Consider the following 27,538-nt stretch of genomic DNA (forward strand, 5'->3'; position numbering starts at 1 on the left):
TGTGTATATATATATATATATATATATATATATATCAATTATATGTGTATATATACACATATCAAATTCATTTCACCCTCTGGACTTGAGTAATACATTAAAGATTTAAGAACTGAGACTAGGAGAAGACAAATGGCCTTCTCACCAGCCAACTGAGAACAAACACATCCAGTGACAGGACTATGCGATCAGGTAATTCACGGTCTCGTCTTTGTTCATGTTACCGTTCAGTATTCAGCAACTGTACAAATCTAAGACTCTTTTTATGAAGAATAATGAGGATGCAACTTAAAATTGTATACTAATCACAGAGTCCCAGTTATTAAGCCAGAGATTTCTCAATTACCCAAACTCTAAGATGCCCCTCTTTATTCACATCATATTAATTTTGGCTTCTAGACTCAACTTCAGCGTAATAGGTCATTTCTGCTGCAAACAGTGATGAAAAGCTACCTAATGAAAGATATCCTGATCTTGAATAAGAGCAGATAGCAAAATTAACTGATATTGGTGCAAAATAAATAATTCTTACCTAGCATACGAATGTACAACGCAGTCTGATCAGAGCTGTCATAGGAGATAGCTCCACGCCTCTAGAAAAAAAGAACACACATTTTAATGCATGATAATTTAAAATGTGATATAAAATTCAATTCAACAAACATGTATTTATTATGTTTTTGTGACACACTGTGCAAGAGAAGTTGGGATATACAAAATGAAATTAAATACAGCATTTGCTCTTGAAATCTCTAGTTGTGAGGAAGAGAAATAATTATAATACAATATGATTGAGCACTGTTGGAGAAGTGGATACAGAGTGAGGAACACAGTAGGTGGAAATTTAATGTCAGAGTACATCACACACAAGCCGACTTGAAGAGAGAGCGTCTGCAGCGGTAGAGTCGGAACTGATGGAGGGACACAGTTCAGCTACTTCACTATTCCCTTCATCCAAACATGAATGAATAAAGCAAACAAGGATCATCAGACACTTGAAGAAACTCTTTGGCTAGAAATAAATGGAACAAAATGAAAAACCAAACGGCCCAGAAGCTACAAGAAATAAGAGAATTTAAAAAATGTAATTAGCGTACTCAAAGAAATCTGAGTAAAACAAAAAATGGGGTGCACTGAAAGAGAACAGATTTAAAAATATATTTTGGGCTTAAAAATAAACAGGTATAAAAAGTATCTTGCAACATTACTCATAATGGCCCCCAACTGGAAACCATCCAAATGTCTACCAACTAATGTGGTATAGCCGTACAATATTATTCAGTATTCAGTATCTAGTGTTGTTATTCAGACATAAAAAGGACTGAAGTACTGATACATGTTACAGCATCGTTGAACCCTGAGAACAGTATATTGAGGGAAAGGAGCCAGTCACAAAGGACCACAAAGCATATGTTTCCAGTTATATGAAATATCCCAAACAGGCAAATCCACAGAATCAGAAAGTAGACTGGTGGTTGCCTAGAGGTGGGAGAGTTGGTGGGAACTGGAGAATGAATGCTAATGTTCACAGGGTTTCTACCTGCAATGATGAAAGCGTTCTCAAATTAACTGTGGTAATGACTGCACAACTCTGAATATACCAAAAAGCACTGAATTAAAAAAAAAAATCACCCACTTTAAATGGGTGAATTGTATGGTACATGAACTATACCTCAATAAAGCCACTATAAAAAATAACGAGTATTGCAAATATTTTAAATATAATTACCATAAAAAACCAAAGGCAAAAAAACCAAAAGACACCTTTGTAAGACCTGAAACACCCTCAGCAAGTTCTGCCAACTCCTTCACACTCATCTCCCTTCCTCAATCTCCACTTCTTCGTTCTGTCTCAGGCAATAGCATCTCTCACCTGGTCTCCTGCAATGTTCTGCCCTGCTGACTGGTTTTCCTGCTGCATCCCTTGGCCCCCAGTCCATTCACGCAGAAGCAAGAGTGAACATTCCAGCTACTGCTCAGAAGTCCTCCAATGGCCCCCACTACACTTGGAATAAACTCCAAACACCTAACTCTCCATCATCTGCCTACCCCTCAGTCCTCTTGTCCTACCGCCCTCTTTCTACCACTAAGAGTCAGCCACCCTGGCCGCCTTACCCTTCCTCAACCACGCCACACGCACAGCCTTGATACCTGCTGTTCTGTCCAGGATCACTGCATCATCGTTCCCTTCTTACCTCTCAGGTTCCAGACGAAATGTCATCTCTTCAGAGAGGCAGTCCCAGACTACCAGACCTGAAGTCACCAGGGAGTCACCCTCCCCAGAGTCCCTACGTTCATTCTCTGTACAGCACACCGAGCTGACCTACTCTTGTTAGCTTGTTCTAAAACAAAAGCTCCACAAGAGCCAGAACCATGTCTGACTTATTCACCACTGTGTCCTTGGCCCTAAAAACTACTATTATTTAGTAGATGCTAAATAAATATTTGGTAAATAAATGATAAATGTACTTATTGTAAATAGTGAATAATCATTTACAAATTAAGCTGATGAATAAATTAAGGAACAACAGAATTGATATAAAGACAAACTAAACATCTAGAAGATAAAATTAACCAAACCTCATACCAGAATCTAAGCTCTGTGGAGGCAGAGACTTTGTTCAATGCTGTATCCCCAGATACAGAATAAATCCCAACATTTAGAATAGTGCCCAGCACATTTAATGTAAGCAATAATATTAGCTGAATAAACAGGCAAGCAAATTCTTAAAAAATAAACAGAACTAGCGTCATGAGCTATCAGAAAGTAGTGTGACACTACAGAGAATCTAGAATCAAATCCAAGAATATACAGAAATTTTGTATATGCTAGATAAAGGATCTAAAATCTGTGGAGAGGAAATTCCCTGGCGGCCCAGTGGTTAGGACTCAGCACTTTCACTGCCGAGGGCTGGGGTTCAATCCCTGGTCAGGGAACTAAGATCCCACAAGCTGTGTGACACGGCCAAAAAAAGAAATCTAGTTAATTATTTGATTTAAAATGTTAGAGTAAGTGGCTGTTATCTGGAAAAACATAAGGTTGTATTATTACCTTCCTACTCCAAAATAAATTACACATGGAACAGAAGTTTTAATGTAAAACAAAAGCATGAAAATATTAGAAGAAAACATAACTGTATTAAAAAAAAAATCTCAAATAACAACAAGGACCTACTGTATAGCACAGGGAACTATATTCAATATCTTATAATAACCTATAATGGAAAAGGATCTGAAAAAGAATATATATATGTATAACTGAGTCACTTTGCTGTACGCCTGAAACTAACACAACACTGTAAATCAACTATACTTCAGTAAAGTTTTTTTTAATTTAAATAACGACTCAAAAAGAAATCTTAACAAGGAAAGGCCTTTCTAACTGTTCTATAAAATCCAGAAGTCATGAAAAACAAATCAATTTGGCCACATAAACGTTAAATTATGTATATGGCAAAATATACCATAAACATAGGCAAAAGACAAACTCCAAACGAAGAAAAATGAGTTCAACAGATACGACAAAGGGCTGATTTTTCCCTGCTACACCTAAAAATGAAGGGAGAAAAAAGTGTCTTACAAATCAATTACAGAATGAATAATAGTGTAGAAAAACAGGTAGGACATAAATACACTACTCACAGAAAGAGAAATAATAAACTAATAAACACAAGAAAAAATGCCTGACTTCATTAACAAAATACATATTAAGGAAATGAGATGGTATTCTTACATATTAATGATCTTCTTTCCTCACAAACCCCTGGCATGAAATTTACAACTCTTCAACATATACCTAGAAATCTCAAGGAAAAATAATCTTTTTTTTTTTTACTGTTATTATAAAGAAAAGTTACTGTATTTAAAGCCCTCATTTGGATTTAGTATGCAAAATAGCTCCCCAAATCATTGTTATTATCTCCTCGGTGCTTATCATTTAAGAGAAAAACATCAATTAAACTGCTATGACTTAATGTATCCTGAAACAAACAAACAAAAAACCCCACCAGTTCAGGAAATATAAAAGGAACACAAATCACAAGCAAAAATAAAATTCTAATTTTCAACACTGGCCGCCTCCAGGGAAGCTGAAGGACAGATACAAGGGTAGGAAGAGGACTTTTCAATGAATATCTTTTGAATTTTGTAGCATGTGTAGTTATTATATATTCACAAAATACATCGAACTAAAATTTAAAGCTACAGTAAGAATGTACTACAAAGAAATCTACAAAGAAATGGATGATCTCAAAACCCAAGGGACTAAATCATACAGAACACACTCCTGGCAGCATCATGCTTAATAAAGTTAGTGTCTTCCACCAACAGAAGACCCTGAGACTCCTGCAGTGTTTCATGGTAAACTACTTATTCTGGAGCAAACAGCCACTGTAATCACTTGGTATTAAAAGGCACGACTCACACCTGCTGTTCCCATCTCTACCCTAAGATACTTATCTTATTAGATTTCAAGACTCCCCTTAATACCACCATATTAGAGGAAAACCTAGTAGTCTGGAGAGCACATATGTGGAGATAAATATTTCTATCGGCCAAATCATATTCATGAAACCACAGATATAATTATGCAATAGTTTGTCACCGTCAGGACCTATCAACCCACTAGTATCCAATCAAATTGGGTAAATAGCTTGTTAAAATACATTTTAACCTGTTATCTCTAACAGTTCTCTTTAGGAGAAGGGTTGCCTTTTTTTTTTTTTTTTTAATGGGGGGAAGGGTATTTACTAAAAGAGCCACTAATTAGAAAGGTAAAGTCTCATTTATCACTTTAAGGACTGAGAAAGACTAACATCAGCTGTTAAAATAGTATAAGTAAATAGCTGGGTAATGAACATAATCTAGATTATAACTGTGACACTAAATTTATTTTAAGGTAATCACTTTAGACTTAGTCATAGAGGCACTAACTTAGGGTCTGTATTAGTTAACCATTACAAAAACTTGGCAAAAAGGATAGAATTTTATTTTAATATATTTTAACAAATTACTTTGGGATGTGCAAAATATTCAAGTTATTTTATTCATTACTAATTTAAGAAAGCCTGGTCCACAAATACTTAGCTCAAATGCTATCCTAACCTGCAAGACACAACTCTCATGAAACAAATCCAAATGAGCTAACAGAAAAATTTTTTAAGAATGGACTTAAAAAAAAGGTGGACCCATCAATGAATACATTCTGAGTCATAATTTACTCATTTATTGCCTCACAGACCAATATTTAAATGAATATTATTAAACTGTAAACAGTCTAGGTAAAACAATCTAAAGTAACTCTTTTTGGATAAATATACTATAAATTATAACATTAAAAATTTGATTTCCATGTTAGAATGTTACTTTAAAAAATAATTATATGTGCTTTATACACCAAGACTGCAGCACAGACTTAACATATATCTTTGTAAAAGACTATCATTTTTAAAGCCATATACTAGCAAAATTGTTTTTAATAAAGACAGTAAAACAAATTTAATCAAATTCCCGTGTCACACTGTCAGTCATAAAACACTCGGGGCTATCATCCACATTCCCACCTCACCTCACCAGTGAATGGAAACAACTGAGAAGCTTCTACTCATGACTTTTCTAAATTTAGCCATCCTGGGAACAGCTCATAAAGCAAACTAGTGTAAGTCAAACCACGGGTGAGGCCCAGCTAATCAGAAACTGACAGCCACAGCATAAACAAGTTAAACTCTAAGGTTCCAAAGGATCCACCACCACACAGACAGGAGTTCTGAGTGCCCTGGTAAGACACTCAATCTTGCATCGGGGTGAATCGCGGCTCTTCCGCAAAAGATCTGACTTACAAGGTAAATGACAAAAGGCGTAAAAGTTGTTCCTGATATTGGTTAATACATAACTTTTAAAGACAGACATGTTTTTTTTTGTTTGTTTTGGCGCAGCTTATGAGATCTTAGTTCCCCAACCAGGGATTAAACACGCACCCTGGGCGGTGGAAGCGCCGAGTCCTAACCACTGGACTGCCAGGGAATTCCCAAGACAGACATGTTTTAAAACTGAGCAAAGATATCTTAAGTGCTATGGTTTTTATCTTGTTTGGGTTTTCCAGTAAAATAATCTATTGTGCAAAGGCGTGTGTATTTTCCCTTAGATGGTGAAGTAATGATATATTAACTCCTTGCTGAGCTCCTACTCTGCGCCAGAAAATGCTCCAAGTGCTTTCAAACAAAACCTCACTTACCCGCACAAGACCTCTGTGAGGCAGGTCTTATACGCCGGGTTTTGGAGATTAGTAAACAGGTCACAGGGCTTAAACACAACAGCACTAAATACATTTTTGGGTAACGTTACAAAAACGGTAACACACTACAAAAGATGAAGCCCAAAGTTCTGAAAGCAGTTTTCTCTGATGCAGTAAAGTGAGCTTTTTCAGACCGTATTCATCTTACATATGCTAGGAAAGCGTTCGCACCTGAGTGCCTATCCAAGTACGAATCCATCCATTGAACACTATCCTTCCCAATCCTCTTCCCTATGCAAACAATATATTAGAAAAAAAAAATTACACTCTTAAAATACTAGCATTCTTTTTGTTTAAAAACATAATTTAAATATTTTGGTGGTTATAACAAAAGTAAAAAAAATCTCTGAAAACATCCACAATTCAACTAATGCATTATTAATATTAACTTGACCTTCATTCAGTAACTTGGCAAGCTAATCCTTTAAAAACAATTAGTAAATTGGTGTGAGTGAAACAAAATTCATTCTTAACTTACAAAACACAAGATTTAAAAAATCTGAGTGCACTGTTTTTAAGAGATTTCTTCAACCGTATTCACTAAGAGAACAGGACTGCTTCAAGAAAAAGACAATTATGCTTAAAACAATATGCTTAAATGTGAAAAACATTACATTATCAGGGATTCAAACCTCGCTTTAAGAAGAAACATAAAAGAAGCTTTTGTGTTGCTTATTAGCAAACAGCGATGGCCTTATACATTTTAAGTTACTATTCACACTTTTCAATTTCTTAATAAAGGAAGACAAAAGCTGCCTGGTGGATGAAAGACCATCATTTTTAAGCAAGTATAGAAAAATAATTTCAAATAGTATAATCTTAAGTATTTCCTACTTTGGACTCTCATTCGGATGGCAAATGGCTAGCATTCTGGCAAGCATTTCTTTTTTTTTTTTTAATCATAGCATAATTTTAATAGGGAATAATGAAGACAACTTAATACGGAATGCTAGATTCAGTTGATGAAATACTATAGCAAGCATTTCTTAAGCCCGATATTTGGAATCCAAATTTAAAAACAATATATATAATAATCTTACTCTTTTCAACATATTAAATAAAGTTAAGGCATATATTTCCACAGCAGGAAGACCTTAAGTGAGAACATGAGAGACAGTGGTATTTCGTTTTTAAAAAGTTTTTAATTGTTTAGAAATCCTCAATAACTATACTTTAAATTTATAAGCAACAGTAAATTTGCTATCTCCAGAAGAGAATGTTTAAAATATGTGCACCAAATGTCTAAACTGTTTAATTCCATAATCTTAAAAGCTGAACTTCTTTAAGTGTAAAAACTTCTTTAAAGGAATGATCCTGAGGAAAGCTACCTCGATACCAAGGAATGATACCATAAAAAGCCCTTCAGGAGGAATAGGTGGGAGAAGAATAAAAATTACATGCAGTATCTCAAGCTTCTCAGCTGACAGGTAAAACGTGGAGCTCTTTTAATCAGAGAAATAAAACTGAAGCAAAAGGAGAAGAAATCTGAGTAGCAAGTTCATTCCTACCCATATATACACTAATGATTAATGCCACAATCCTAAAAATAAAGATGGCCTACCTTAGAGGCGATCCACTTGATAAGAACCAAGGCCAGACACCAGATCAATGTAATTCCCATTGGATCAATGAAAAGCCCCCTGCATAGCCTCCCTCCTCTCCCAGAGAGCAATGAGCAAGGAAGATTTGTTAGGATCTGACAATAACCAGCTGTCCCGAGGCAGAAGAGAGGGGACACTGCCTGCCTTGAACCTCCCGCAGCTGCCTTCAAACAAGGGTCACCTGACTCTCTGAGAAAATGCTGCCAGCCGGCCTTCCTACCAGCGCGTGGTTAATGCCACAGCCCAGGGCTGGGGAAGGAGAGTCAGTAAAGCTGGAAGAGGGGAGGAAACGCCTTCGTGAGCGCTAACCTAACAGTCTCACAAAATGTAGGCAAACGAGGTCTCCAGCTGGGCCCAAGCACCTCCCCGACCTTAACACCAGGAATGCTTTCAAATAACTTCCAAAAAATGTTTGGCAGTACTAAAAATTTCCTCATTTCCTCCACGGAGACCAGTGTCACAGGTATAACGTCCTGGCATTTAAAAATATCAATGCATTTTACTCTATTTTTTCAACTTTAAATACTGAATTGGTCAACTCTATTTCCTTTAGAGCTAGGATTACTTTATGAATGCTAGGGGCTTTCATAGATAATGTTGTGCTATTTAACATTATAATTCACTTATTATGGATTTATTGACAAAGGCCAGCCTATCCGCATTTTTCAAGCAATTAAAAGTACACTATTTCTAAGCCCGGCTTGCAATCTAGCTTACATGATAATATTTGTGTCACACGTCTCATTCTTCTCTCGGCTGTGAGTGAGCTCGGTGAAAGCAAAGTGGGCCTCTATTCATCTTCATGATCTCTCACAGCAGCCAGCAGAGAAAAAGCCTTTCATGAAACTTTCATGCGAGTATTCATTAAGCTGCAACTAGGTACCAGGCCCTTTGCTGGACGCCAGGGGTATAATCTTTGAGTGAAAACGGAAAGGGCTCCTGCCCTCCCGAAACTTACAGTTTAGTCAGTCTACGTTAATCGAAGTCTGCAAGTAAATACAAAACTGCAACGGAAACAAGTACGATGGAGCTACGACGGGAACCGCCAACAAAGCCCCGGGTCTGACCTGGTTAGGAGGTCAGGGGCTTCTTCCCAGAGGCCCTGAAATGTCCCTGAGCTGAACTGCAAGGGCAAGAACACGAAGAGGATGGGAAGAATGATCCTCACAGACATGACAACGCACAACAAAGACAAGCAGAAGATTCGGGAAGAAGAGCAGAGGAGGCTGCAGTGCAGGCTGTGGGACCCCACAGTGCAGGCCCCGAGAAGGGGCTTCGTCTGCGTCCTAAAAGCTAATCCCACCCTGCTGGAGACTTCAGCAGGTTTTGGTCAAGGGCAGCTCACTGGGGTAGGGGCTGGGGGGCGGTCAGGAGGCCACAGCGGAGGCCCAGGAGAGGCGCTCACGGACTGTGCTGGGGGCGGGGGGCGGGACGTGGACGGGCTGGGAAACACTCAGGATGCGACAGGACTACGTCACGGGCTGCAGTTCACGGTGAGACAAAGGCATCTGCCTAGTGGCGGTACCCACATGACGGTTCTAAAATATTTGAAAACAGCCCAAATAGTTCAAATACCAATGCTGTTTTCATTATCCAATCCTCAGTAGGAAGAGTTTTTTTTTTTTAAAGTTAATTCTCCACCTGTCAAAATGAGGCATAAACTCAAATTACAGATGCACATCACAATTTTTCTAAATTGAAGCTATACATAACATATGGCCATACATTTCCCACTACACCTTATACATTTTATATATATATATATATATATATACCTCTTCTTTCTACTGAACTAACAAGCTGTAATGCTAATCCTTGCACAAATGGAGATAACTTTTTTAGTCTGTCATGAAACTAGGTGTGACATGAGATTGTCAGGGTCTTGGATTACTCTCTGGGCAGTAAGGTTCCAGCCGGCAAACTCAAAGGATGCCCAGGAACAGGTCAGAGCAGCCAAATGTAATCAGCTCCACCCTCAGGAGAACTGCTGGTCGTCATCATTCGTTATCTGCCGCACTAGCCTGGGCTGCACTCTCCAAATTAGCCTACCACCTCGATGCCCAGCCCAGAAATACTTCCTATCCTCACAGCTCCCAGCCAGTCAGCTGCTCGAAAAGTTGAGTTCTACGAAGCAAACACGATCCTGTTATTTTTGGTACGTTTTGATAAATGCCCTTTTGGTTAATGGTGGTGAGGTCAAGAATCTCAACTTGCTTTTCGTCTAAAAGTGGAGGATTGGGACTTCCCTGGTGGTCCAGTGGTTAAGACTTCGCGCTTCTGTGGCAGGAGGCGCGGGTTCGACCCCTGGTCAGGGAACTAGATCTCACGTGTGGCAGGGCGGAGCCAAAAAGAAGTAAATAAATACAAGTGAAGTATTGAACAAGGGAAGAGGGAAAGAATCAGAACTAAGACACACAGGAAAAAAAGAAAGGCAGTCCTATAAATTCTCTCATTTAAATGAACTTCTGTCGAGATTATCCCACCATCTCAAAACTCCACTGGGAGTCAAGAGCCTGGGTTTATTTCCCAGCTGTACTGCCAAGAGCTGAGTGAACCTGGGTGAATCACCACCTGTAAGGGCCTTGCTTTCCTCCCTTCACAGGAGTTAAATAACATCTGTAAAAGAATACCTCGCTCATAGCAGGCTCTCAATAACATTTAGCCAAGTCCAAATTAAATAATTAAGACCTAACAATGATCATGACCTAACCACTCCAGCTCCACCCCAACTCTGGGCTTAACTGAAATCACATGGTTCATGAGGGCAACGTGTGCTGTGCTTGCCCAGTGCCCTGGGAACCTCTCCTGAGGCCTGGTAGGGCTACGGTCATTTTTCACACCAGTGAATATAGGCTGGCTCCCTAAAATGGTCCCCCAGCATCCCCTTTCTTAAATATCTACTGTATGTCTGACACTGAAATACAGAGATAATCAAGACACAGTCCTTCCAGATCAGAAATTTCCTATTTGAATAGAAATAGCTACTAAGTTTATGCCTAAAATCATAGCTCCTTCGTTGCTGATGACACATTTACATCACTCAAATCTCACAAAAAAACTCAGGCAATACAAGTTTTTCTTAAAACAGTACACTTACCTTTCCTAATGGCACGGACCTAATGGCTTTAAAACTTTTTCCTATTCTGAGATATGAAATATTTATCACTAATTTATCTTGATAAAGTATAAGACTTCTCTTAATAAAAAATTTTCAATAAGACGAAACAGAAACAAAAAGCTGTCATCAAATTGTATTAACACTCCTTTACAATATTATGTCTATTTCTTAGAAAATTATCTTAAAATTAATCTTTCTAAATATAAAATAATTTATTATCCCATAAAGAAATAGTTGCCTTTTACAATAATAACAAATGTATTCTTTTACATTAACTCTTCTCACCTGTCTCAAAGCCTTAGTGAAACATGACAGAGCTACAAAAAAAATCACTTGACTATACTAGAAAAATTAATGCACAGGAGACAGCTAAGCTTTATGAAAACAGAATTTAATACTATAAGAAAAAAGTATAAAACTCTTTACCTTGCTGGGGCTTATAAAAGTAATATCCGAACAGTCAGGGTATTAAAAGCAAATCTCACTATTTTAAGAGCATGATCAATAGAAGGAAAAGGTACAGCTTTGATCACTGTGTCTTAAGAGAAGTAATCCAAGCGCAAATTTTATCCCTGGGGCTCTCTGCCACTCACAGGACACCTGTCAATCTTGGCAAGAGCCTTTAGCTATCCATATAGAGACTCAGCATGTCCTTCTCTTGACCAAATTAGGCTAACCTCATCTGCATTGACATCAGTGTCTATAATTTTGGAATCCTGTTGACAAGAAGAGCCTATCCCAGAGTTCTTTATACAAATGTAGTGTCTGTTGGAAATTATAACCAAATTTATAATAGAAAAATGTGAATACTATAGTCTAAACCTTCCAACTGCGCTTTTATCATTTTGAATTCCAACCAATTTTAATACCAAATAGTAAATCAGGGCGGGTTTTTTATTTCTATTACTAAAAACCACATATCGGAGCTTATTATTTTTCAAATGTTATGAATTTCAAGAGATATGAAACTGACCAAAAAAATTAATCCTTGATAAGTAACAAAAATTATTTTAAAACTATGGTAACATGGGAGTTTTACCACTTAATTAAGACCTTTGTGTCATACTGATTTAGAGTTCTGAATTAAGTTTTCCGTTGGATAGTAATTAACGGCAGTGAACATGTGATTAGTCTTGGTATGAAGTAGGTATTCAATAATAAAAACACCCTGACCTTTTACAAACATTCAAGTCTTCTGGTCCAGAAAACTACAGTTTATGATATTAAAAGAACTCAGAGATTTGCTTATTGAATGACTGTTCACAGTATCTCACACCAGTCAGAATGGCCATCATCAAAAAATCTAGAAACAATAAATGCTGGAGAGGGTGTGGAGAAAAGGGAACACTCTTGCACTGCTGGTGGGAATGCGAATTGATACAGCCACTATGGAGAACAGTATGGAGGTTCCTTAAAAAACTACAAATAGAACTACCATATGACCCAGCAATCCCACTACTGGGCATATACCCTGAGAAAACCATAATTCAAAAAGAGACATGTACCAAAATGTTCATTGCAGCTCTATTTACAATAGCCTGGAGATGGAAACAGGCTATTGTATTGTAATTGAATGGATAAAGAAGATGTGGCACATATATACAATGAAATATTACTCAGCCATAAAAAGAAAGAAACGAAATTGAGCTATTTGTAATGAGGTGGATAGACCTAGAGTCTGTCATACAGAGTGAAGTAAGTCAGAAAGAGAAAGACAAATACCGTATGCTAACACATATATATGGAATTTAAGAAAAAAAAAAACGTCATGAAGAACCTAGGGGTAAGACAGAAATAAAGACACAGACCTACTAGAGAATGGACTTGAGGATATGGGGAGGGGGAAGGGTAAGCTGTGACGAAGTGAGAGAGTGGCATGGACATATCTACACTACCAAACGTAAAATAGATAGCTAGTGGGAAGCAGCCACATAGCACAGGGAGGTCAGCTTGGGGCTCTGTGACCGCCTAGAGGGGTGGGATAGGGAGGGTGGGAGGGAGGGAGACGCAAGAGGGAAGAGATATGGGAGCATATGTATAGCTGATTCACTTTGTTATACAGCAGAAACTAACACACCATTGTAAAGCAATTATACTCCACTAAAGATGTAAAAAAAAAAAAAAATTAGGGGCATTTGCTCCTCACCATGTCTTCTCAAAAGACTTTCAGGATCAAGTGATTCCCGGCCAAGAAACGAAAGCAGAATCGTCCCGTTCCCCAATGGATTCGAATGAAAACTGGTAATAAAATCAGGTACAACTCCAAGAGAAGACATTGGAGAGAAGAACCAAGCTGGGTCTGTAAGGAGCCTCGCGTATGAAGTGGTGCACGTATTTATGCTGTGTCAAGGTCACTTGCATCTTACCATATCACTCTGAGAACATCATTACTATCTGAACAGCTGTACATGTTTTATTGGGAAAATGATTTTTCTCTTTGTGCTTCTGCACTAGTGCTTTGGCTCAGTAATAAATATGTGAGACCTTTTGTCGGAAAAAAAAAAATTAGGAAAAAGTAGAAATGGTCACAATTTCCAGAAGAAAAAAAAAAATCAGTGGTGTAGATATGACAACTGTAGAGTTTGGACTTAGGCTGCTAGTATATAAGACCAGGAGAATGTCACAGACCCCGGACACTTTAATTTCAGCAAGGCTGCACACACAGTCTCTGGAGGCATCCTTGAGAACAAAACAGAGCAATGTTAGGCTGACTCCTAGCTGACTGAACAAACATAACCAGAGTTTAAGTACCGGATATCAAGCTGGTGGAAGAATTCTAGAGGCAGCTGACAGAACTCTACATCTGACTTTGTCTTGTTCCACGGTTTATTTATTGGGATCAGATCGGACAAATGCATATCATATCTGCATATAAAACACAAAGTATAAACCACCGTGCTTAATTACAAAATAACTTAAAAAGAGAATGAAGTATGAATTTTAAAATAAAATAAACTGCATGCATATGGAACAGTGGAAACGGAGTTTACAAGTTTCCTAAAAAAAAAAAAAAAGGCCAGAATGTTTAAACTCTAAATTAATAAGAGACAGTAAGTAAAGGCAATCTTAGGAAGCACTGAGAGTCAGATAAGTATCCAAATCAAGGCAACTCCACTGTTCTCAGTACAGGCCATATTTATAAGACTAAATTCAGTTCTCAATATTACACTGGAAGATGCATTCATACATAACATTTTTAAATGCAGATAAGGGTAATATATAAACTGCTATAAGATAAAATAAGCCAAGGAGTTCAGCTTTATTCTGTGAAATTATGAAAGGTGGAAGTAGACCAATGGGCACAAGTTTGTGGAAAACAGAATTTGATTCAATATTACTTTCTAAGAACTTTCTACAGTTAGAACCATGGAAATTGAAAGGAGCTGCCTCAAACTAGCCTCTGTCAAGGTGGTTGTGGAGCAGGCTAGAAAAAATGACCTTCAAGGTCTCTGCCAGTTCTAAGACCCCACAATACTATACCTGACTCGATTTCATAATCAAAGAAGCCTTTCTAAGAAAGCTGTTATTAAAGGTTCTTCAATGGGAAATTCATCCCCCACCACACCCCACAGACCTAGCCATACTGATTTCCTCAAAGTTACTAACATCTAAGTGGTTACTGGTATTTATCTCAAAAGATAATTTTTAAATGAGAACTATTTGTAGGTAAGGAAAAAAACTTCACGCTAAAAATAATACTACGAACTGACCACTACTTGTGGGTAAATATATATCAAAATATTTATAACATAAATACTAAAGAAGAAAAATACTAATCTCTCAGAGATTGGTCAAATTTAAAAAGGAAACGCCAACTGTCAACAATTGTTTCCCTCTCCAAACCAATGAGAGTAGAAGCCCAAAAAATTTCTGAAGTATACTTGAGGCACACCGAATAGTACTATCTCCACATATAGTGCTGCAAGGGAAAGGAGGAGGCGCACAAGGAGATTTTGAGATCTCCACTGTGTTGGGCACGAAGGATATAACATAAATGGACACAGTCCTTGCCTTCACACAGCTCAGATTTTTGTGGCGACTACAAACAATCATAACAAATAACCACGATTACAAGCAAATGTAAGATGCTATGAGTGCCAAATATGACACTTAACCCAAGATTCAGTGGTAGCTAGGAAGACCACTGGGAAAAAGTGACACATAATCTGACTCTTAAATGATTTCGTAAGAGTTTGTCACACAAGAGGTGGAGGAAAGAGTTCCAAGCACAGAAAAAAGCAGTATGTGCAAAAACCCGAGGTAAGCAAAATCACAGCTTGTTTGTAAAAATATAAACAAGGTTCAATAAATGATAGGACAACTGGTAGTGGACTAGAACTCCCATCATGAACAACTAGAGAACTAGGCTATCTATGAGAAGCACTGCTTTCAGATGTTAGACAAGTAGGATAGGACTTTGATCCCTGAGAGAAGGGGGAAGAAAACAAACAAGGTGAGACCTATAATTGCCTAGGTTTCTTGAAAGCAGTTACCAAACCCCAAAGCAGAGCAGAGTAACCCTGCGGAGCAAGAAGTCTCACAAAGTTGAGGACACAGAGACTGGAGTTCAGGGAGGATACAATACTTGGATTTTGCAGGGCTGAGTACCAGACAGGAAGAGCCGTGAAGATAACGGGCTCCAGAAGTCTGAAACTGGGTCTCCTTGAGGCTTTGGCTAAATACTAAGCTATATAGCCATGTGCAGAATGAGCTACCACAAGGCTGGGAGAAGTACAACTCCAGGGCAGCTGGGAAACATCTGGTCCCCACCAACCACAGTGAAGAGCTCTCACAGAATAAATACCTGGGACGTTCCACAGCGACCCAAGAAATGCCACAGCACAGGAGAAGGGCAAATGTAGCCCATCAACGCAGAACGTTCTACTGGACAGCACTGTTCTGGACCCCCACTAACGATGCTTAAAATATGCCTAAAAGGATCAGGCTGATCCACAAGTAACTAAATTGCTTACCAGATCAAAACTCAACACTCTTTTAAAGATGACAAGTGAAAACTAACAATTAGGAGAACAAACAAGAAAATGGGACCCCAAACGGGGTGATGGTGGGGAGTCAATAAAAACCCAGAAATGAACAAGATGATGGAATTGGTAGATTAAGGACTTTTACAATGTTATTGTAAATATATCCAAAGATTTTAAAGAAAACATGCACACTATGAAAAATGAAACTGAAACTTACCCAAAAAAAAAGGATCACTTATAGCTAAAAAGTATAACATCTAAACTAAAAATTCGCATTTGGGCTTAACGGCAGACTAAATGCTACAGAAGAGATCAACAGAAATTACCTAAACATTTTCCAAATTTGATGACAACTATTAATCCAGATATCAAAGAAGCTCAATGAACCCCAAATAGGAGAAACACAAAGAAAGCCACACCAAGATACATCACAATAAAATTACTAAAAAAAAACAACTGATACCAAAACCAAAGACATTACAAAAGGGAATCATAAACCCAATCACTCATAAACATAGACACAAAGATGTATAAGAAAATATTAGTAAATCAAATCCAACAATATATAAAAAGGAAATGCATTATGACTAAGTGGAGATTATCCCAAGAATCCAAAATTGGTTTTCTGTTCAAAAAAAAACAATAAATGTAATTCAACATATTAGAATTTAAAAAAATCATATAATCATTTCAACTGATAAAGTAAAGGTACTGAACAAAATTCAACTCATTTATGCTAAACACTCTTACTAAACTAGGAATAAAAGGAAACTCGCTCATCTGATAAAGGACATCTATTAAAAAACCTACAGCCATCATCATACTTAAAAATTAAATGCTTTTGCCCTAAGATCACAAAAAAAACGAGGATGTCTGCTTTACATCTTTAATATGGTATTTAAAGTCAGAGCCACTGAATTAAGGCAAGAAAAAGAAACATACAGCATACAAATTGGAAAGAAAGTAGAAAAACTTTTATTTGCAGACAATATTATCATCTATATAGAAAATCATAAAAACCCTACAAAAGAATTTCTGGAACTAATAAAAATTTAGCAACATCACAGGACACAAATTTGATATATAAAAATCAATTGCATTTCTATATACTCGTAAAAAATGATTGAAAAATGAAATTAAAAACATACTACTTCCAATAGCATCCACAAACATCAACACTTAAAGACAAATTTAATAGAATATGAGCAAGATCTGTACAATGAAAATTATAAGACCTAAATAAATGGAGAAATATATCATGTTGTTACAAGACTGAATTGTGTTTTCCCCAAAAGATTTGTCAAGGTCATAACGCCCAGTACCTATGAATGTGACTTTACTTGGTTCCTTGCAGATGTAATCAAGTTTAAGATAACAGTATACTGGGTTAGAGTGGGCTTGAAATCCAGTATAACTCATGTCCTTATAAAAAGAGAGAAATCTGGACACAGACACACAACCACACAAAGGCAGAGACTGGAGTAATGCATCTACAAGCCAAGGAATAACAAGGATGGCTGGCAACCACAAGAAGCTAGAAGAGACAAGGAAGGATTCCTCCCCAAGAGCCTTCAGAGAGAACATGGCCCTGATGACACCTTAACTTCTGACTTCTAGCTTCTAGAACCATGAAAATAAATTTCTGTACTATAAGCCATCCAGTTTGTAATACTTTGTTTTGGCAGCCCTAGGAAACTAATACACATGTTTACGGATTGGAAGGCTCAATATTGTTTCCAATTTTTCTCAAGTTAATCTATAAATCCAACACAATCCCAATTAAAATTCCAGCATTTTTTTTTTTAAGATACTGACAAGCAAATTCTAAAATCTATATGGAAACACTAAAGATCTAGAATGGCCAAAAATGTTTTGGAAAGAAAAGAGAAGATTGGAGGACTTGCACTACCTGATTTCAAGACTTAATTTAAAGCTACAAACAATGTGGTTTTTACATAAAGGCAGACGCAGAGCATCAGAACTCAACAGAGAGTTCAAAAACAGACCCACACTTATGTGGTCAATCGATATTTGACAAAGGTGCCCGAGTAATTCAAGGGAAAATGTAATCTTTTCAACAAATGGCACTGGAAAAACTATATAAACTTATGAAAAAAAAAATCTCAACGTGCAATCTCATGCTATACAAAAATTTAACACAGATCATTATATCTAAACATAAAGGCTAAAACATAAAATTTCTAAGTACGAGAATATATTCATGATTTGGGGTTAAGTAAAGATTTCTAGATACAAAAACACTAGTCATAAAATTATGCTTAATTATAATTAAAAAGTTCTCTTCAAAGACAGTGTTAAGATATGAAAATGCAAACCACTGACTCAGATATTTGCAATATAAATATCTGACCAAGGATTTGATCCAGAATATATTATACATATATTAATGACAACTCATATCTTAATCACAATTCAATTTAAAATATAGGCTAAAAACTTGAACAGACAAGTCACAAAAGAAGATATATGAAGATATACGCATAGCTAATACACACATGAAAAGATGCTCAACATGTTTAATCACTGGAGAAATGAAAATTAAATGAAAATTAAATTTAATGAAAATTAAAACCACAAGATACCACTACACACCCAACAAGAACAGCTAAAATTAAAAAGACTGGCAATATCTAGTGTTGGGCTGTGGAGCATTTAGAACTCTGCAAATGAAACATATGTCCCCAACATGACCTGAACGTGAATGTTCATAGCTTCATTCATATAGGCATCCCTCAGAGATATTAAATGTTCAGTTCCAGACCACTGCAATAAAGCAAAATGTCACAATAAAGCAAGTCCCATGAATTTTTTGGTTTCCCAGTGCATATAAAAGTTATGTTTACACTATACTGTGGTCTATTCAGTGTGTAATAGCATTATGTCCAAATAAACAATGTACATACCTTAGTTTAAAAATACTTTATTGCTAAAAAAAAAAAAAATGATAACCATCATTTGACAATGCAGGGTTGCCACAAATCTTCAGTTTGTAAAAAACACAATACCTGCAAAGTGCAATAAAATGAGGTATGCCCCTAGTCAAAGCTGGTAACAACGCATTCATCCAACTAATTAATGGATAAATAAACTGTGGTATATCCATACAATGGAATACTGCTCAGCAATAAAATGAAACTACTGATATGTGCAATGACACGGATAAACCTCAAAAAACACTGTGCTAAGTGAAAAAAAAATCAGGAAAAAAAGACTACATTTTGTATGATTCCATTTATATGAAGTTCGAGAATAAGCAAAACGAATCAGTAGTGGTGGTCTGGGGCAGGAGCCCAAGGGAGCTTCTGGGGGTGATTGAAGAGCACAGTATCTTGATTGGGATAGTAGCTGCATAGGTGTACACATTTGTTAAAACTCATCACATCGTATAAATTATACCTCCATAAAGTTTAATTTCAAAAAGAGGAGCAAAATCTATTCCCTCCCACCCACAAAGGAAGTTTAGTACAGGTTACAGTGTAAAGTGAAGGTGGGAGTGGTAAGGGATTGAGACTAGAGAATAAGGACTGTCAACAATATTGACAGGTCTGAATTGTGTACAAAGGACAAAAGGAACCCACTGAAAGGCTTTATTTAGGAGAGTGATGCATAAATTATATTTTGGAAAAAATACTTCGGGTGCCAGTGGATGGAATGGATTAATACAGTGGAAGACTTCCATCTTCAGGAGCTCTGTAAGAAGGCTGCTGCCTTAATCCAGAATAAGACGATGGTTGAGTTTAGGGGAGCGGTCACAGGAATAGAGAAAGGTGACAGGATTCAGGAGACTAATGTGCTCTGTGTCAGGAGAGGGCTCAGTGCCCCAAGGACAACTAAGTGGAAATGTCCATCCAGGAGTCTGGCTTGTGGTGAGCTGAGGAAGGGATTTGGGAGTAATCCCCTCCCAAACACTCAAGACCATGTGGTAAGATTACTCAAGGAGAGAAGATAAACACGGTTAAAACCCAAATCTTCAGGCTTACAAAGAGGAAAGGACTGGGAGGGCAAAAGACCAAAACTCGCCAATGGTAACTATTCAAACTAAACAGCACATCCCCACGCGTTTATTTTCTCTCACCCATAAATATAAATAACATTCCCTCTTATACCTCTGTAACATTAAAGCCAGTAAGAAACAGCTTTAACTGTAATATAAAAAGCAAGTGACAAGAAGGCCAACGCTCAACAAATTTCAAACTGCATCCCCTGTAGGGCTTGTTAATAGTTTCTTCCAGACCTAGGCCAGAGAAGGAACTTTTGGTTCAGCCCCTTCCTCCAATCTAGGCTCCCTTAGTTCCTTTACAAAAGGAAAGCAAGATATAGCAGATAATATTAAAAATTCTGCCATCCAGTTCTGTAACAGACACTGATTTGGAGGAAGCAGCCAAGAATAAATTATAGCTAATAATCAAGACAAAACTTGTGTTCCTATTCCTATCGTTATTTACCTGGTGGCTGTAATGATTCGGTTTAAGTCTCTGAGATCACATGAGTCATTTGATCACAGGATCATTTCCAACAGCAGACTAGTTTAGAGAATGGACCCTACCATTGAAAACAACTGAAAATACAGAAAATACCTACTGAAATGAATCCATGAGCTGGTAATAAAATAAGGAGCACTCAGGCAAAAACTAAGGAAAAGCAGGTATGCATGAAGGCGGGCAGAGCACTGAAGCTGGCTCTCACTGCAAGGTCAAAGTAGAGTGGGTGAACCTGAACTCTTCATTTTTCACAACCTCCTGAGTATATCAAACAAAAGAAGCCCAAAGCCCAGGGTCTGGACAAAGTACAGAGCACCTCCCAGTAACTACTGCTAATGGAATACAATGAGCAATAATAATAACATTCTGTGCTCATTTAAAAAAATAGCTTAAATCAAATCATGTGCAATTTGACATCCATCAGCTAGGAGAACATGATACAAATTTACGCAGGCTAGCGAAAAGATTGTCCTCTTTTGAATTTGCCACCATTTCGATGAACTTAATTGCAAAGGCAATTAAGACTGATGCTACCTTAAAGAGCTCGAAGTGGAACAATGTATAAAAAGCAACTTGGTAAAAGGTTCAGAAAAAAGAACTATGTTCTCTTAAATTAACACCATTGGTTTACATTTAATAAAATGAGAACATGAAGGCTTCTGTACCTCGCATACATAATTATAATATTTTGTTTAAAATAGAATAGGCAAAGAATTAAAAGGGCAAAAATAACTTTTAATTTACATTGAAGTACATGGTACTTCTCTGTTCAAAAGAAATGCCTTTATAATCAACACTCTACAAAGAAATTTAAAACTTAATTTACATCATCTAACATCAACAAATTCTCTCATTACAAAGAAATTTTCTTCATAGACACAAAAAGCACAATAGAGGTTTCCAGGGGCTGGGAAAGAAGGGACTAGCAATTACTGTTTAATGGGTACACAGTTTCTGTGTGGCCAATGAAAAAGCTGGGCAAATGGAGAGAAATGATGGTTTGTACATCTAAAAATGGTTAAAATAATAAATTTTATGTTAGGCATATTTTAGTACTATTTAAAAAGTACAGAGGAAAAATATTTTCATCTAATTTTCCTCAAAGTCTGGAATTCTCTTAAGTTTGAAATTCATGCCAACAACCATCTTCTTAAAATTGAACCAGGAGAGCAGAGACTTTGGATCACGTACGCGATCATGGGTTCAAATCTGAGGTCTACCCTTCCTATCATGGAGTCTTGATACAAAAGTTACATTCTAAAAGCCTTGGCTTCCTCCAGCTGGATAATGGGAAAGTAGATAGCTAAGGTATGCTTAAAGATAATCCAGGAACATCACCGAGGTGTTCTTACCCAATTCTCCAACACAGTCCCAGGGAAGGGTCATTAACTAAAATTTATAAGCCTTTAAAAATCATTTAACACCCTCTAACCAGTGCTTTAATATATTCAGGCATATCAAAGACTCAAATCAAATTCTATAAAATGGCTTTCCCCTCTCTACAGAGCAGACAATCAACCTAGCTCCTACTTAAATTACCAGCTTCTCTAAGTTACAATGTAAGACAGCCATGGAATTAAAAAAAAAACAACAACTCATTAACTTACTCATTGTTTTTGCTCTTGGTAAAAGCTTGACCATAATGCTCCCCTTATCAAATTTTTGTCAGTCATTACCCAATGGTAATAGCCCATTTTCAGTCAGTGGCATCAAAAACAGGCAGGCACGTAACAATCATAAATTTGCCCAAGTAATTCAGGGTCTAAGTCACAATTCTACCCCTTTTGGAGATCAAACATGGCGGGCATAGGCGGTGGTTAACCTTCCTAAGTGTCCAATAGTCCGTGCACCCCACACGATACGGGTTACTCTTCTGACATCCTGCACTGCGTGTAACTTTATACCATTATTATCTGCATATAATGCTGGTTTTTTGTTTTTTTTTTTTGCGGTACGCGGGCCTCTCACTGCTGTGGCCTCTCCCGTTGCGGAACGCCGGCTCTGGATGCGCAGGCTCAGCGGCCATGGCTCACGGGCCCAGCCGCTCCGCGGCATGTGGGGTCTTCCCGGACCGGGGCACGAACCCGTGTCCCCTGCATCGGCAGGCGGACTCTCAACCACTGCACCACCAGGGAAGTCCTATAATGCTGTTTTGACATCTTAAAAACCTTTCTGACTGGGGAGACTTGCCCCTCCATGGGATAGCCAACTCTTAAAGACAGCATGTCTTTGATTATGCAAACCAGCCAATCCACAGCTAGACCTCCATCAGACCCTTGCATCTCAAAACAACTAATCATCCCAGGGTCAGGTACCAGGCAACTAGGGACCACTCCTGTAGCCCAAAGCCTGCAAAATGATTCAAATTAACCAATTCTGAACCATTCACTCTGCCCTGCCTTGCCTTTCCCTAGGAAACCTGCATAGAGGCCATGGCCTAACTTTCCCTTCACTCCTGTCTTCTGACCACCCTGGTGTTTTCCCACGTGGCCCTGTGTGGCGTACCTGGGCTCCTGTCTCTAGGACCCGTGAGCATAATACACCTTGTTTCTTCGTGAGCTTTTCCCATGTCTCCTCTGTGGCTGACTAATGTGACTGACCATCTCATAAAAGAATACAAAACATATCCACTGATCGAGAAAATACACAATGATCTAACACTGAGAGTTCAGTAGTTATGTTTAAATGAATTGTATTTAATTAATCACAGGTGTATCTACTTATATTTGAAAAATAATAATATATATATATGTATGAGTCTGTTTTTTTAAGTTTACTATTGCAAATACATGTGGATTCATGAATCCCTTGCCCAAATCCCAGATTCTTCTGGGATTTGCCATTATCAATTAGGAACTACTGGTCAGAGGATGATAAGGCCAGGTGTGCATGTATGCATGCCCTTCCCCCTTCCCCTTCATCCCCACCCAAATACACACACTTCTGAAAGAGATGTGCCCCCTTCAGTACACCATCACATCACTTAAAAAAAAAAAAAAACAACCCTGATAAAACTGAGGGGGAAAGCTGATATGAGAAAAACTGATATGATAAGAAAAACCTATATGATCAAGGTTAAAAGGGGTGACACTCCAAAGAGCACAAAATCTTTAACCCTCTCATCAAATTGCATACACAGCACCTTATCATACATCCTCCCCTATACCCTATTAGCAGCATTTTTTTTAATTAACAAGAAGATACAGAAAACCAGTTAATATTTGCCTTTTATGGCACAAATTTAACCTTATTATCTCATTTTCACCCTTTATGTACCCCAATTCCAACCAAATAATTTGCTCACAATTTCCTGATCAGAGCCTGGACATGACCACTGCCACACCTGTACCCAACTCATTTCCTCTATCTGGAATAAATTCCCTTCCACTTGGGAAAGCCACATCAGTTTTAACATCTCCAACATGCAGTTGTATAAAGAGAAAAATAAACAGTCATTTGGGCCATCCAAATGGCTTATTTCAAGATTTACAAAGGAAGCGTTAAAAAACAAAAAACAAAAAAACCTAACTGAAATACGTAATTTGATACAGCTGAAGGATTTATTGTATGAACAATTAAGAGCCAGTTACATAACGTACAGGCAATTTACAACGGATGAATAAGATATAAAGAGTTTCTTGTTTTGAACCTGGAATACAAACTGGTACTATGCAGCTGCATTCCTAATTTGAGGTAATGTTTCAAGTACAACTGATTTAAAAATTATGACTCCTGTTCACTGAAAAGTTTCTTAAGTGTTGAGGAGAAAACAATTTTCAAAATTAGACAAGTAAACATTTAATTGAAAGGCAGTTATGAACCTCTCTCCCTATATACAAATTTAGTTACTTGTATTATTATACTTTACAACTTACATGAGTCTTTCTTACATTACTGTTTGAGTATAAATTGATATAAGCTTTCTGGAAGGTAGTTTGGCAATGTTTATCAAAAGGCTTTAATCTACACCTAATATTTTAACTAGTCATACCACTTCTAGGAAATAATCTTAAGGAAATTACCGTAATGGACTGATTGGTTGATTACTAAAGTGAAATATGGACTACCTACAATCATTTAAAGTGAATGCTATAAAACATAAATGTTCTGTCTTCAAAAAGATTTAATCTAATTCTTGGATACTTTTAACTATTTCAAATTTGTAGTAAAAACAATGCACATATTCCGTATGTAAATACAGAGAGAAAGTAGATGACTAGTTGCAGGGGCTGGGGAGGGAGGAGTGAGGAATGACTGTGGGTAGAGTTTCTTTTTTAGGTGATGAAAATGTTCTGAAATTAGATCGTAGTGAAGGTGTACAATATTGCAAAACTGTGAATACACTAAAAAGCACACTGTACATTTTAAAAGGGTGAATTTTATGGTATGTGAGTCATTTCTCAAAAAATGCACATATTCAAACATTTAAATTTTAACTCTTTGGGGACTCCTACCAAAATATTAATTTATGCTCCCAGAGTAACATCTTTTCACATATATCTTAAATTAGGCCATCCTCTGGCATCTCTATATATGGATATGACTGTTTCATACACGTGTTACTGATTAGCAAAGTTTGGGCTCTGAATTAACCTTCTCTTTTTTCATTTGTGCCTGTGCATGGTTCCTTGTGTAAAACTGTGCTCCACCAAAGGAACTAAGCTCCATAAACAAACGCAAGGCAAAGCTCAGATGCATCTGTTCAGCATATATTTTCATTAAAACGAAGCAGCTTTATACTAACAGATGAACATGTAAGAACACACTGGGGTTGTATATTATAATTTTAATGCTTAGTACAACTTTGGCTTACTTTTCTGACTTTACATTTATGACAAACAAGATGGACAAAATTTTAGATATTATTGCTGACAATACATTGAAACTAACATTTCCAACTATTTTTCCTTCAAAATTCTGGATCATTAATTTAAAAATATTCTGAAACTGCAAGGAAATCTCTAAATAAAATGCTGTTAAGATTTTTAAAACAGCTTTCTTGAGATACAGTTCACAAATAATACAATTCCCCCATTTAAATACCCAGTACAATGGTTTTCAGTGTAGCTGCACATATGTGCAACCATCACCACTGTTAATAATATTTTTCTCACCCCACAGGAAGCCCCATACTTACGAGCAGTCAGTCCCCATTCTCCCTCCCCCAGCCCACAGCAACGACCTATCTTGTTTCTATCCTTACAGCAATCAACTTTTTGGATATTTTATATAAATGGAATCACACCCAATGTGACCTTTTGTGTCTGGCTTATTTTGTGTCTTGGCATGTTTTCGAGGTTCACCCAAGTTGTAGCATGTATCAGAAATGTATTCCTTTTTATTGTTTAATAATATTCCATTATGGACCTAACACTTTTTGTCTATCTGTTTATCAGTTGATGAACATTCAGGGTATTTCTACCATTTGGTTATTTAATAATGCTGTTACTGATATAAACATTCATGTACAAATTTTTGTGGGGCCCGGTTTTCCTTTCTCTTAGGTATATACCTAGAAGTGAGACTGCTGGGTCATGTGGTAACTCTACGTTTAACATCTTGAGGAGCTGCCAAACTGCTACCCAAAGAGGCTGTGCCATTTCACATTCCCACCAGCAGTGCACGAGGGTTCTGATTTCTCCACACCCTTGCTAAGACTTATTATCTTAATTTTTTTTATTCTAGCCATCTCTCATTGTGGTTCTGATTTGCACTTCCCTGATGGAAAAGATGCTGGAGCATCTTTCATGTGTTTTTTGGCCATTTGTATATCTTCTTTGGAGAAAAGACTATTCAGACCCTTGGTCCATTTTTTAATTGCATTATCTTTTTTTTTTTTAAATTTATTTATGGCTGTGTTGGGTCTTCATTGCTGCACGCGGGTCTTCTCTAGTTGCAGCAAGCAGGGGCCACCCCTCGCCGCGGCGCGTGGGCCTCTCATTGTGGCGGCCTCCCCTGCTGCGGAGCACGGGCTCCAGTAGTTGTGGCATGTGTGCTCAGTAGCTGTGGCTTGCAGGCTCTAGAGCACAGGCTCAGCAGTTGTGGCGCACAGGCCCAGTTGCTCCGTGGCATGTAGGATCCTCCCGGACCAGGACTTGAACCCGTGTCCCCTGCACTGGCAGGCAGACTCCCAACCACTATGCCACCAGGGAAGTCCCTCAAGTTCCTTTTCTATCCTAGAAATGACTCCCTTATTAGGTGTATGATTTTCTCCCACTATGTGGGTTGTCTTTTCACTTTCTTGATAGTGTACTGTGAAGTACAATAGCTTTTAACTTTGATGAAATCTAATGTACCTATTTTTTTCTTTTGTTGCTTATGCGTTTTTCAGATCAAAGAATCCTTTCCAAATCCAAAGTCATAAAGATTCACCCTATGTTTTCTTCTAAGTTTTATAGTTTCGGTTCCTAAAATGAGATCTTTGATCCAATTTAATTTATAAGGATCAGCTTCATCCTTTTGCATGCGGCTAGCTATCCAGTTGTTCTACCACAGTTTACTGAAAAGGTACTCTTTCCGCATTGAATGGTTTTGGCGCTTTTCTCAAAACTCAGCTGATCAAAGACACATGGGTTTCTATCTCAACTCTCAATTCATTCCATTGATCTGTAAGTACAAAAGGTAAGTACTGCAAGCTTAAGTGCCAGTACCACACTGTCCTGACTGCTGTTCCTTTGTAGAAGTAAGTTTTGAAATCAGGAAGTGTGAGTCCTCCTACTTTGTTCTGTCTTTTTGAAAGATTGTTTATTGCTATCCTGGTTCCCCTGCAATTCCATATAAATTTTCAAGTCAGCTTATCAATTTCTATAGAGAAATAAGCTGAGATTCTGGGCTGAAACTATCGATCAACTTGAGGAGTACTGCCACCTTATCAGTATTTCATCTTTTGATCCATGAACATAGGGTATTTTCCTATTTATTTGGATTTTTGATTTCTTTCGATGTTTTGTAGTTTTCAGAGGATGTTTTGCACTTCTTTTGTTAAATTTATTCTTAAGTATTTCATTCTTTTTTTTTTTTTTTTTTTTTTTTTGGGGTTT

The 27,538-nt window shown here is 37.4% G+C and overlaps 1 protein-coding gene and 1 pseudogene across 2 annotated transcripts in view; one reads left to right on the forward strand and one right to left on the reverse strand.

Annotated features, from left to right (window-relative positions):
• Positions 1–27,538, reverse strand: part of PDE7A (phosphodiesterase 7A) — a 112,192-nt gene that overhangs the window by 43,453 nt on the left and 41,201 nt on the right. The window contains exons 1-2 of one of the 2 annotated variants that reach the window (XM_007448469.1): positions 7,854–8,069; positions 533–593 (exon numbers count right to left, since the gene is read on the reverse strand). In XM_007448469.1, coding sequence (XP_007448531.1) covers positions 533–593; positions 7,854–7,913 — 121 coding nt within the window. In that variant the 5' untranslated portion in view covers positions 7,914–8,069. Of the gene's footprint in view, positions 1–532; positions 594–7,853; positions 8,070–27,538 lie in introns of those variants that run through there. The other variant, XM_007448470.1, reaches the window with a different exon arrangement.
• LOC103078711 (60S ribosomal protein L39 pseudogene) lies at positions 13,159–13,316 on the forward strand (annotated as a pseudogene).

Source organism: Lipotes vexillifer, unplaced genomic scaffold (genome assembly GCF_000442215.2).
Source record: "Lipotes vexillifer unplaced genomic scaffold, Lipotes_vexillifer_v1.1 scaffold815, whole genome shotgun sequence".
NCBI classification, from domain to species: domain Eukaryota; kingdom Metazoa; phylum Chordata; class Mammalia; order Artiodactyla; family Lipotidae; genus Lipotes; species Lipotes vexillifer.